This window comes from Phyllostomus hastatus, unplaced genomic scaffold (assembly GCF_019186645.2).
Source record: "Phyllostomus hastatus isolate PE091 unplaced genomic scaffold, TTU_PhHast_1.1 phas_scaffold_1674, whole genome shotgun sequence".
NCBI classification, from domain to species: Eukaryota; Metazoa; Chordata; class Mammalia; order Chiroptera; family Phyllostomidae; genus Phyllostomus; species Phyllostomus hastatus.
Genome location: NW_025334011.1, coordinates 26,596,879 through 26,610,909, shown reverse-complemented (window position 1 = coordinate 26,610,909; position 14,031 = coordinate 26,596,879). Strand labels below are relative to the sequence as shown.

The 14,031-nt window shown below is 38.9% G+C and overlaps 1 protein-coding gene across 9 annotated transcripts in view; it reads left to right on the top strand.

The window, feature by feature from the left end:
• The window catches only part of SFMBT2 (Scm like with four mbt domains 2), a 220,977-nt gene that overhangs the window by 131,782 nt on the left and 75,164 nt on the right, over positions 1 to 14,031 (top strand). For all 9 annotated transcript variants that reach the window (XM_045858039.1, XM_045858046.1, XM_045858038.1 and 6 more), the window contains 2 exons: positions 2,116 to 2,217; positions 7,324 to 7,471. In XM_045858039.1, coding sequence (XP_045713995.1) covers positions 2,116 to 2,217; positions 7,324 to 7,471 — 250 coding nt within the window. The remainder of the gene's footprint in view (positions 1 to 2,115; positions 2,218 to 7,323; positions 7,472 to 14,031) is intronic.

The following is a 14,031-nucleotide window of genomic DNA, read 5'->3' as shown; positions in this document are numbered from 1 at the left end:
TGAGATGTAGAGGGTGTCTGGGGGTCATGGGGTCAACCCTGCTACTGTCAGGACACCCTTACAAAAACACAAAGGAGAAGCCAACAGGAGAACAGGTGGGAGATGGAAATTGCAAGGGCAGCTCTGGTGATGGAAGCACTTACAAGTTTTCTGTTATTGGTGAACCACATCCCAAGAATGTGTAGCCTTGTAGCTGTGAGTAGTGAGAGGGTACTTCCACTGCAGCAGAGAAGGGAACAGAAGAATGTCTGTGAAAATATTACATTCATCTGGGCAGTTTATTTAGTTAGAAATGTATCATTAGTACATGAGGACATTTCTGTATTGTGAAAAAGTATAATGACTGCTTAAATGTGTTGAGTATATTCAGACAAAGTTTTATTGCATTATAGTTGTATAATAATTTGTCTTTTCAAAAGGTTAAAGGGTGTTGTGCTTAAAAGAGAAAAATATCTGCAAAATCCACTAATGTGCCTCAATTTCCACTGATAGTGAGATGCTGGGAGGCACTGATGTCTGATAGGAATGTCAACTTTCAACTCTTTAATACAGAAGTCAGTCAGTCGGTCATTTGCAATGTACTACTTTGGTCTCAACACCGGTGATTTCTGGCTTTACCTTAGCATTAAGGTTGATGTGTATTAATATACATTGAACTCTCTATACCGTTTCTTTTTTAATTTGTTTTCTGGACCCAGCTTCCCCTTTAAAAATAAATGCTCTATTTTTCAATTAAAATCATCTCCTGCAGCTAAGAATAATATTTCCTTGTGTTTTTCCTTATGTGTAAAATTTTTATAGTGATGACTGTAAATTCTTAAGGAATCGATAAAGGTTTAGATTGGGCCAGTTCTTTCAGTGAGTTTTTGTCATATGAGGCATTGCACTTCGACCACAACCCTTCTCATTCTGGATGTGGTGCTATTTGCTTCAGCCACACCCAACACTTTGGTTACGAGACCTTTGCAGGCTGCTGTGGTGACATGAGAAATGAGAGGGTCTTTGTGGTTCTGTAGGTGGTCGCATTCTGTAAAGCAGCAGAGTGGTGGAGAATTGTGTAAGCAATTCCTTTTCTCCAGTCTTCTTGTGCACCCGCTGCATTGGCTAGCTTTTGCCAGGGGAGCAGGCACAGCCTGGTGGGGCTCTTAACAATCATCAGATGTAGAATGCATCATTGAATTAATTAAAGAACCACTTTAGATTTGCAGATAAAAGAAAGCGGTAGATCCCCAGGTATTTTGGTACTTCTCACCCAATTGATGTACTTGGAAATAGAGGGATTTATTTGCAGCGATTATTTCCTGAGGGCAGTCTTCAGTACATTCATTTATTTGGCCACTACTGTTTATACAGACTGTGAGTTATGAGGTGACCTCCATCTCAGCAAGATAAATCCTGGTATCCAGAATCCAACCAGCTTCATCTAATGCTGTATAGCTGAAGTGGGTATTGAAATTTCTTTTCTTGAGAAAGCAGGAAAGCTCCACCTCGCACACATAAGGTGGCTGTGAGTGGGTTATAAAACTGCCAGACACCTATTCAGCTGGGGCCTCGCTCATCTTTACTGAGCAAGAGTCAGGGTCTGATTGTCTGCAGGGCTCTTTTGGACCCTCGTGTGCACACGTCTCCAAGATCAGCAGCTCACCACCAGTGATTGGTAAGCTGTGTGCTCTTACACATGGGACACGGAGACAAGCAGTGTCACACACGAGGTATGCACTGAAGCCCTGTGAAGTAAGCCCAGTGACCAGAGGCCACATCTTCTGAAGATGCTCCTGCTGTGCTTCAGATGACTGATTGCCTCTCTTGCTCTGCTGTGCTTCGTTTATAGTGCCGAACAAGATCAAAGCAGTGCAACGTGAATTTTTTTTCGCTTCGTGTAAATTTAAGCATGACCACAAAGGCTTGTTTCCTCTCTTGGAAAAGCAATTTAGCTTGCAGAAAAATAATTAAATCCACAGTGTCTCGTAATGATTAGAAATTTGAAATGGGGAGGGTTAATTATTTCAGTCCGATTTCGGTTGCCCAATTAAATGTTCAAGGGTAGCATTCAGACAGTCACTGAGCTAATTTACAGTACCGGCACATTGAATATTTGTACCCCTTTCCCTGCAGGATCATGCAGATTTACGAAGCCATTTCTTCACAGTTGGGATGAAGCTAGAAACAGTGAATATGAGTGAACCCTTTCATATCTGTCCTGCATCAGTGACCAAGGTGAGTTTCCTTCCCTTGCGCCTCACCTCAGCCTCCAGAGTGGATCAAATAAGTCTTTCTGCTCAAAGCCAACCAGATGAAATATGCTTGCACAAGGACATGCCACTCTGCCAAGTAAACCTAAGGTGGATTGCCTTCTCCCATGGCCAGTGCTATTTGAAGCTCTCTCCTCGTCACTGGTAGCATAGAGTGGGTCTAATCAGATGTTCCCTCCTATGATGGACGGGTAAGTTTCACTTGTCTTCCGACAGTACACTATGTGGACACTCGTGCCCGTGAGGGACTGCATGGCTGTGAATTTGCACTGCTCTTGTCCCTCCTGCCTGATAGTAGTTAATATGATCTATTTATAGTTCAGAAATACCTGAAAATGGTGAACAGCAAATTCTCAGTGCCAGTGTGTCAGCCTGGCTACTTCCTTGTAAACATCTGCTTTCATTGACTACAGGGAAAATTGTGCTTCTGAGATTTGTAGATTTAAAATGAAATTACTTTTTCATATAAAGTGATTTTTATTATGGTCTGATAGGCTTTTACGATTATAATTTCCTTTCTCCATCAAAGAAATCTCAATGAAGCCAGCTATGGTAATATCTGGAGTATGTGTTTTTACCTTAAGTATGTCTCATAAATGGTGGAAGAAACCAACAAATTTAGCACTCTTAAACAATGTCTATTTTATTTAATGACCTTTGACAAATTTCATGGGAAATGTAGTTAATGGTTCAAAAGTCAATTCCATGGATTCAAACCCAAGTCTCAGCAAAGTAATGTTTAATGCTTTAATTCCTTGGGGGCATAATGTTTTAGTCTAAACAAATGACTTTGCAGATAAATCCCAACCAGTTTTGCTAGTCACTAGCTTAGTAAATTACTCATATTTTAAGAGCCTTAGTTTTTATACCTATACAGTAGGTGCTATATTGTCCACTTCATGTCATTGAAAGAAGTGAGGGATCATGTATGAAGTGCCTGGCACAGTGCATGGCACATGTGAATGCTCAGTAAATATTACCTACGTTCACCCAGACCTTTGGTCCCATTTATGAGTGCTGTATATCAGTTACCTTCCTGGAAACAAGCATTCCACAGGCATCTGGGAGTCCAAGGGAACTATTGAGTTATCTTACCTTGTTAGCTGGTGAAACATAATACCTGGTTGTTTTAGAACTGAATTTTAAGTTTGTTTCTTACTAAGTGCTGTGGTGGTTAATGGAAGATACACATCACCCATTTTAGCAAGGGCCAGTCCTCCAACTGGAATCAAAAACCCAGTGAACCATTCAACACACTATATTTTCAACGTAACCACAAAAGAGAGAAAGGAAGTGTGTCTGTCATTTTCCCTTTAAAGCCGTGCATGTTGCTGAGTTTTCCATGGGCTTCCTGTGCATATACAACTTCCAAAATGAAAATATTGTGTGAAAAGGATGATGAAGGTAGACTGCAGTGATTCGGGATGTCAGTCATTCTGAAGCTGAAAGGGATGCTTTCCTGATCCAACAGGATACCTCTAATTGTACATTTATTGTCATCTTTTATTTGCCTTTCTATTTTGGAAACATTTACCACCTGTGCTGATCAGACTGCATTTGGTTCCTATGGAGAAATAAATGGTCTATCTCAAAATCTGTGATCCAAAAGGAAGAGATAAAAAATTGTATTTTGATTTGGAATTATTTAAAAAACTTGATTGTTTATCTGCTGTGGACTTCTGCATTTCATTATTGCGGGCAGCTCAAAGAAAGGACTACTTTGTGCATTTTTTTTTCTGAGAGTCTTGATCAGTGAAGTACTTTTCCAAAGAAATAGTCACATAATTATTATAAAGAAATTAATTGGGTCTATTTATTCTTTCTGTCCCTAACACAAGAATATATTTGACCTTGGAAGTAAAAACAAAGATGTGTCTTTGATGTTACTTCACGTGGCAGAGCGACTCAATTTGTGGTTGGGGTGTGATCATACGTGTCCTCAGTGGCCTCGTAGCTGTCACATGCCTGAGGCACCCCAGAAGCAAGATGGAGCAGGGCTTTTCAACCAGAGGACAATGATGTGAAACGTGTGATCTCCAGATGTGTGGTCCTGGAATGTGATCCTTTTGGGTATCACAGAATGATTTCTAAATTTTATCAAGTTGAAAACATTAAGAAAAGTTAATTTCATTTTAATTTCCTCTTTCTGAGACTGGATTTGTTAATGAAGTGATGAGTGTTTTAAAGTTATTTGAGTTGTACTCTTTTAACATTTATGATTTGTTAAAATTTGACAAATATAGTAGTGACAGTGTATTACAGAATATGGAAAATGGTTATGATAATGAAATGTCTTTTTTTCCTGAAGTATTTTTCTTTTAATGAACATAAATTATTTCTGCAACTGTTACAGTAATTTATTTAAAGAATAACTACATATGAGAAAAATATTGATTTCCTCTTTGAGTGATCATCTCAGGGTTGAAATGCATGCTGTCATGTTCATACACCATCCATTAAAAACCTCTTTATTTGAAACAGCCTTCGGGGTTCTTTATCATGCATTCTGATTGTTGCACATTTGTGGAAAACTAAGGAGTGAAATCTCGTTGAAACCTGACCAGAATTTCCCTTTGTTCAAGCAGCAGGTGATATAGTGATGCCAGCCGCCTATTTATCAGGATATATATTGCGCCTTGTCCTCATTCTAAGAGGCTATGGTGTCAGCTGGCACTTGGAATTAATTTTTTTTTAAAGCCAAACAGAGATGCAGATGTGCTTAGCCTTTCTGGGGTGGACTCTCACATTTTTGTGACTTTAAGTAGTTTTATATATATATGTATGTGTGTGTGTACACACATGCACACATATACACACATGTGCATATATACACACATATAAATGCATATATGTATATGTTTATATATATAAAAATAACACTAGGATGTGACATACTAATTATAATTAGTTTGAGCCTGAATATCTTTGTCCTGTTGGAAGACTTCCAGTGTCAGTAGTTTGGTTTCCGCAATAAAGCACGTTGCTCCCTAAGTAAATTTTCTTGGAGCTGAGGGGTGGGAGGGTATTTTTTCTGATTTTTAAGATACATTTTCATTTTTGTATTTCTCACTCTTTGTGCCAAAGATAAAATACTGAAATCATTCTTCCTTACCCCCTTCCCTATTGGCTGTGTGTTATGTAATGCATGAACTTGGATGAGCACCTCCCCAGGTTCAGCACTTATCTACATGTAGCAAAGTATCAGAATAATCTTCACGTAGAAGGTATTTATAAGTAAATATGTTTCTCTGAATCCTGGAAAAATGTTTGAGTATATAATGCACTATGCTGTTATTATTCATCATAATGAAACTTTCATTTTTATTTTCCTTGGGGCTTTTTCTTGTTGGCATAACTGTTGAAGAAATAAATAACATTAAAGCAAATAGACAAGAAAACAGATATACATGTAGCAAATCCAGTATTGTATGACCAACCCTCATACAGTGGGATTATGCTTTTGGTGCTCCAAAACAGTGACATATTAACAGATGATGGTGCTGATGAAAATATCATCTGTGTGGAATATATTGCATCGTTCAGAGCAAAGTATACTGGAATTAGAAGTCTTGGTTCTGTTTCTGTTTCTGTTAGCTCTGAGCTGCACAGTCTTGGGCAAGTTGGTTAAATGCTCCAGACTTCAGTTCAAGACCTGTGTGTTTTCCAGATGGACCAGTGTTTTTGAATCATTTAGCTTTTCTCTGAAGTAATAAGTAAACAAATATAGTATGTTACATGTAACATGAAAAGGAGAAAGATGCATCAGGAAGGGACTAATGGAGTGTTGGCGGAAGAAGGGAAGGTGCAATTTTACATAGGGTTGTCAGGGAAAGCCTCCCTGGGAGGGTGATGTTTGATCCTTTGCAAAACTCAGGCAGCAGAATTCTAACTATTTACTGGAATTAACATCAAGAACTACTTAAGTGAGTTTACCCTTCTGCTTATCTTTGAACTAGATTGCTTTCAGTAAATATTTTGTAAATGAAGGAACCAGGAATCAGAGCTCAGGAAGAGTGTCAAGGTTTCCTAAGAAAGACTGTGGCTGACTTCTGTTGGGTTGGGAAAGTGCTGTTGACCCTCTGCTCTCCCCCTACCCCACATGTGTTTTACATACTTGGTTCTTAAGTTCCGTCATGCTTTTCACTGTTGGGGTTCACCTGATTTTTGCATCCTGCTTTTTCTGTTAGCATGCTTTGTTCCTATTGCTTCATGGACTTCTTTTTCCTCTTATATCCAGTGGGTGATTATCCACTTTCTGTGTACAAGGCATTTTCTCTGCATGGTGGGAATACTTTGATGAGGGACGAAGAGGCCACAGTCCCCAAGGCACTTGGGATCTATTGGGGGACACAGATGTGGTGTCCATCCACAGTGGGGCAGATAGGTTTTCAGTTCAGAGATATGAGCCTGATGATTTGGGGGCACAGAGCAAGGGCCCTGTGTTCCCTTGGAATGGTTGGGAAAACGTGACTTTCAGGATGGGCCTAAGATAATACACTGTGAGTTGACAGACTGACAATGGAGTTGGCTGTTAGATTGTGAGAGCGCCGGGTAAGGGCAGGTCTGGCATGAATGATTTCCTCTTGGGCTGGAGGGTGGAGCAGTGGGGCAGTAATAAGGTGAGTGATACATGAGACTAGAGGAGACAAGGAATCTCCAGGCCAGACCTTGGAGGTTCTTGAATGACCGGGTGAGAGAACTTGTGTCGCTGCTGTGGATGTGGAGAAACCAGTCGGACCTTTCAGTGCCCATCTTGGCTTTGCCTAGGCCAGGCTTTGTCCGTCTTCAGCAGTGTGTTTGTCCTTTGGCTATGACTATTGGTTTACATGTCACTCTCTCTCTCTCCTGTGTATTCTTACTTGTTTACTTTTCATTAATGTGACTACAGTGATCTACTCTAACTTTCAGCAACTGGATCAGTGTAGTAATACACATTGGAATGCCAGTTTGTGGTCAAATCATTTTGATGAAATGTATTGATTATGTTTGGAAGCTGTGCCAGTATTTCATTACTAGCCTTGTATATAATCCTAGGGAACTTACCACTGCCTGTGTTGGTTTTCTCTTTCAGGTTTTTAATAATCATTTTTTTCAAGTGACTATTGATGACCTAAGACCAGAACCTAGTAAACTCTCAATGCTGTGCCATGCAGATTCCTTGGGGATTTTACCAGTACAGTGGTGCCTTAAAAATGGAGTCAATCTCACACCTCCCAAAGGTTTGTATTCTGTGAAAATGTGCAGGGTTGGGGTGATTCTGGAGGGTGTCCAGTTGTCTCTAAAGAAAGTTATATTGTAAATAATTCAGAAGTAGTGGAAAAATAGTGTGTTTCATGGTTAGCTTCCTGCCGGAGTCAGGTATAGCTCCCTTCCATGGTGGGTCATGTGACCTCGAGGTTCTCAGTCCACTTCTGTCAAGTGCAGTCCCCTTCGGCGATCGAACGATCAGCGGCCTTGCTGCTGCTGTGAGTGATAGAGGGTGCAGTGTTGCTAAGTGACCGAGGTTAAACACTTGAGAGTGTCTATGAAGTGGCTTTGAAAAATACGATAAAGTTTTTATAAATAATTCCTTCATATTTTTATTTACAATAAATTAAAATATCCTCAGAATCCAGTTGCTCCCAGATACTCAACAATTTGATGCTGTAATACATTAAAATAATTAAATTGGGAACCAGGTTACACTAAAATAATTTTTACATTGAGATCCATGTACCACACTGTGAGTTTAATAACATGATTTGTTGTCCCTTAGGTCTAAGGTTTAGTCAGGGAAGAAAGTATCAAGGCAAAAGGAGAAAAGATGGGGAGAAAATAAAGGGAATAATAGAAGAGAAAATCGGAAGAGATTAGAAAAGTAAACTCATGGAGGGATTTTGACAGATAACCACAAATAATTACAGGGGTTTTGTGATAACCTTTCAGCTCACCAGGGTCTGGTTTACGTGTCGTGTTGATCATACTGGGAGATAACTGACACCCACAGGATAAGTTCCAGTTTTCCTGGTGGCCGTCATGTACTCTGTGCCAGCTTTAACTTGTATTACTGCCAGCTCCTCCATGCATGCCTGTACTCCACCGACATGGGTGTCTTAAGCTTCTATCCTCGCTTTTCCTTCATGCTCATCCCCATGGAGGAGGTGCTTTTGGATATTTCTGTTTCGTCTGTTGATTCTTCGTATGCAGGTTTGCAGTAATGGAATGAGGTCTAATTAGAACATGGTGAACTTCTTATGTAACACTGTTTATGTTGTTTTAAGTGCCTAACTCATTTAATCCTCAAAACAAGGACTGCCCTATGAGGAAACGTGGTCACAAAGAGTTTATGTAACTGGCCCAAAGCCACTCACAAAGAGTCACAGGCAGGAAGCCCAGCCTTCCGGTTCCCCGTGGTGATGAGAGCACTCCTGTGTGTGATGCCGAGGTTGTTGCCTCCGTTGCGGCACTCATGATGCCTAGCTAAATCCCTGTGCCTCAGATATCAGGGCCTTCAAAGGGGTACACCTGTGGCATTCCACAGGTACTTGGCAAAATCAAAGAAATGGCAAAAGTCTAATGAAATATATGGTGACAGAAAATGATTTGACTTTGGGTGGTGGGCATGTAATGCAATATACAGATCATGTATCTTAGGAATGTACACTTGAAACCTGTATAATCTTGTTAACCAATGTCACCCCAATAAAATTTAGTTAAAAAAAGGAAAAATGCATAAGTATTCTTATAATCCCTTAAAGTGACTCTACAGGTGTTACATGATAAAATCTATAGTGGAGGTAGATAAGAGAAGTCTGTTCCTATTGTAAATTTTAGCATTAGCTCACTAGCAGAGTTTGAAAGCCCCTCGGGCCACCTCGGTTTCTGTTTAACGGCTATGATCAAACTGTGTGCACAGATGGGCTTCACGTCATTGAAGGAAGTCCTTTTCTAGGTATCTAAAATGTGCTTTAATAGGAATTTGCAAATTTGTAATTAGTAATAAAATCTATTTAAGAATTTTTTTAAAAATTGGTTGGATATTTCCTTACATAATGAAAAAAAGGGAAAGTATTAATATGTGCATTTTGGCTGCTTGATTATTTCATTATGGCAGAAGTTTAATGTTTACCAGCATTTTTAGAATTTTTAAATATACTCATGAATTGAAACTCATAAAAATATTTTTTAGAAATGAGATTTTTGGCATTGCTTGAATATTTACTAGGAAAATGTGTGTGCTTGTTTAGGTGATTACATTCCATGATACTAAGAAAATTGTACATTAGTGTACTGAACTCTTAAAATGTGCAATGAAATGACTATACCAATGTATTTAGGATATTAAATGTTTTAATATATTAAGCTTTTTCATACTTAGCATTTAGTGATAATTACTTTTTCTTCTCTGTCTCTCAAGTGTTTGTGATATTTGATGAAATAAAACTATCTTCATGAGGTTTCCAAACTATTTTCTTCTCCTATTGAAAATTAAGCATATCTGTTGCAAAATCACAGAAAATTTTTTTCATAAATATTATATATTAGATGTAGAATATTGAGTATAGTGGTTAGTATCTTCCAATAAGAAAATCTGAGTGATAACCCCCCACCCCTTTTCTTTAACAAAGCATTCAAGAAATGGTCAATATCATTAGTCAAGGATCCATTGGCAATCTGTAAGGGTTGTGTTTGGCCACAAGACTGTTATCTTGAAATAGTAGAGATTTTATTGATAAGCCAGTAAGAAAAAGACCAGCAACTTACAGAAAAAGGTTTCCAAATATCAACAGATAGTCCAAAGTAACACAAGGATTCTTAGGCAAAGTCATCATAGTAAGAGAAATGCGAGTTAAAATCCTACTGAGATGGCATGTATTTGCAAGATGAAGTAGAAATTCAAAAGAGAAGGAAAAGAAATTATGCTTTGATGAGCATGTGGAGGAACAAGAATTCTCAGATTTGCTGGTGAGAATGCCGGTAGGTGCAAACAGTGTCCAAGGCATTTTGGCAGATTTTAATTATAAATGGATTTTACCCATTGACTCAGCAGTTTTATTTCTGGAAATTTCTCCTAAAGATGCACTATACAGATAATATGCCTAAAAGTTTGTTCTTTGCAGCAGGATGTATAATACCAAAGCACTGGGAAAAATCTAAGTGCCTATCTGTGTGGGTTAAATAGATTTCAGACACCGTATAATGAAAACTGCGCAGTCGTTAAAAAGAATGGGGAAATAAATCTCTGTGTGCTGATATGGAAAGCACTCAAGATGAACTGTGATAAAGATCAGCAGGTTATAGTGAGATGCCTTTTTGTTAGAAAAGAGTTAAATTAGTGTTTGATCACATTTCTGTGAAGAAACTCAGAAAGTTACACGAGAAACTAATAAAACAGAATTTTCTGTGGAGGTTCAGAGTATGGAGGTGGTGAGCAGGACAGATGGAGGTGAGGATGGGAGTGAGCCTTTGAACAGAATACTTTAAAATATTTTTATTTTTTCTCTTTGATCTAAATTATTATCTATTAAAAATAAACATCTATTATTAAAAGTAGAGGGTTTTTATAACTAAAGGGGATCTTAAAGATTATCTCACCAGCTCTAATCATTTCAGAGGCTCAGTTGTATTGAAGTTTTCAAGTCCTGAAGTAGAAGTTGGCTTAAAATCCCTGTCTTAAGATCCCAAGTCTAGTGCTTTTTTTGGTTCTTGTTGTTGTTCAAGTACAGTTGTCTCCATTTCCCCTGACCCCTGCCTCCACCCCAGCCATCTCCACCTCCCACTCTCGATCCTATCTCCCTTTGGTTTTGTCCGTGTCTCCTTTATACATGTTTCTGAAAACCCTTCCCTCCTTTCCTTCCATTATCCCTTCCCACCTCCCTCCCCTCTGGTTACTCTCAGTTTGTTCTTAATTTCAATGTCTCTGGCTGTATTTTGCTTGCTTGTTTGTTTTGTTGATTAGGCTCCACTTATAGGTGAAATCATATGGTGTATTTCTCTCACCACCTGGTGTATTTCACTTAGCATAATGCTCTCCAGTTCCATCCATGCTGTCGCAAAGGGTAGGAGTTCTTTCTGCTGGGTAGTATTCAATTGTGTAAATGTACTGTAATTTTTTGATCCACTCATTTACTGATGGGCACTTAGTGCTTTTAAAAAAATAACCAAATCCACGCTTTACTGCTGTTGTTTCTCACTGGAGTCTTCACAAAAGCCATCCTCAGGAATTCTGGGGCATTTCAGTGGCCTTGTGGAGCGTTAGCTGATGTCAGTTGACCATGACTTTTCTGTGACTGAAATGGTTAGGTTAGATGTCAGAGCATTTGGAGAATTTCAATTCTCGGGTATAATTTTCTAAGTGTTTGCAGATAAAACAAAGTCATGACTTCATTTATTGAGCTCCCTTACCATTTTGTGAGAGTGGAATATGTTTATATTTGTAATTAAAATAAATTACAGTTTAGAGGAGGTGGTGGTGATTTCCCTAATGGTAATTTGATGGTTTTCTTTTGAGGTAATTTGTTACATGTCTCCTGTGTCACACCAGGGCTGGGAACTGTGCTGTAGAGTTTCCTCAAACACCATCCTTTGCTTTATTACTGTATGAAAGTATACACTGTCTTTAAAATAAGTTTATTATTTTTAACTTAAATTTTGAGCTTTATAAAGAGAGTATGTCAGATTTATTATACATGCTGGGAAGTGTTTAGATGTTTTCTTGTGTGTATGTTTTCCATGAGTGTAATACATTATTTAGATTTCTGTTAGTAGTATAAACACTGCTTTACAATTATGTGTTACCCAATGGCAGAACAACACCCCATTCATTCTCTAGTCAGTGGGAAGCAGCTGGCAATGAAATAAAAGACAACCAGTGGTCTAGGAGATGTGCAGAAATATAGACCCTTACTTATATGGTTTGAACTCCTGTTTTTTAAAAAGTCTGTCCCCAGGCTTTATGGACAAGCAGTGTAAGCTAGAATGGGGAGGAATTTTTCCAGTGCTATCTTTGTGTGAGCAGATGCTCTTCTGTTAGGCCAGGGCCAGAGCTGCAGAGGTTTTACCCCATTAGTTTAAACCCAGTAAACAACAATTCAATGTGCGAGGCACAAAAAGCCATCAAACGAATAAATCAACTAGGCAAAAATATGTATAGGGTATCCACCTTGACTTGCTATTTTTAAACTATTTTACTAACATCCATGGCAAATTACGTCCAAGATTAGTCGAAGAGATATTAGAGAAACATCCCACTCAGGGGGATCTTTGTCGAAAATGTGTAGCCTTTAATTTCTGTTGTAAGATAACTGAGTGAAGACTGAACTAAATTGCCTATTTTAGCTTTGTCTCTACTAGTTGGCCACCTTAATTGACACACAAACTGTGAACACAATTTAGGAAGTAAGGTGTATTTTAATTATTATCAAGATGCAAAGTAGTGGACCCTAATTGGTATTCCCTTTTCCTAGACACTGGCTGATGAACTCAGCCCATTTTTTTGGATTTACTATATTTCCTGCAGACCAGAGGGGGCTGAAAATAAACACATACTCATGGACCTGCCACCTTGATAGACCAGTTGCTAACATTTTGCCATATTTGATTCAGATGTTTTTTAAATGAAATAAAGTATTATGGATACAATCAAAGACTGAGTCATCCTTGACCCTATTCCTGACTATATCTAATCCACCATGAATCCTGTCAACATTTTCGGGATCTGACTATGCCTCATCACGACCACCTGGTCCAGGTCTCCTTTAAATCTCACTTGGGTCCTTGCAGTGGCCTCCTGCTTTCCTCAGTTTACTCCCAACACAGCAGTCAGATGGATCTTGTTAAAATGTCAGTCACACTGGTCCCTCCTCTGCCCACTCAGATCTCACTCAGTGGTCAAGGCCCTGTTATGATGATGGCCTGCAATACCCACCAGTTCCCTGTCCAGCCTCATCTACTAAGATGCCTCTAGTCAGCTCCATCACACCGGCCTCCTTGGCCTTCCTGGAACATGGCCCATGTCCCCTCTGTATGGCATCAGCCTTCACTGTTCCTTCTGCTTGGCCCACTCTTCCCCTTCCTTAGTCCTGACTCAGGCATCACATTTTGAGGTGCTCTATTTTGGTTGTCCTATTTAATATCAATCGCAAATCGCCACCCCCAATGATTTTACTGCCTTCCTTATCTGGCTTTCCTCCACTGAACTTCTGTGTCATGTAAAATGCAAATAAGTGATATATATGTTACTTCTTTGTCTTTTTTAAAAAATCAGTCTCCACTGAAATGAAAGATCTGTGAAAGCAGAGGTTTCTATCTTGTTCTCTGTTCTTCTCCAGTAACTAGAATAGTGTGTGGCTACTGGTAAAGATCCCTTGAGTGTTGAAGGGATTCAAGTCCTGCTCCCATTCTGTCCCCTCCCTTCCTCTCTCCTTAACCCTTTAGACCCATCTGACACCTTCTAAAGACTTTATGCTTTACTGTGTGGCCACTTTAGTTTCTCAATCTACCTCTGCATCAGTCTCTCATTTTTATTACAGTCACCATGCAATAGATTTTATTTGATATGTACCGTAAATGTTATCATGCTATGTGTCTTTTTTTAACTTTTATTCATTAGTATCCCTTCATATTTTTTGATGTTGGTGCATGTAGGTTGTTTATTTTACCTGCTTTATGAATGTAGTATAATTTTTGAAATCCATATTTCGTTGCTAGACATTTTAGGTATTTTCAGTTTTCTTTTTTGAAAGACAACACTCAAATGTACATCTTTGTACATGTACCCAAGTGTGTGAGGTCCTTTAGG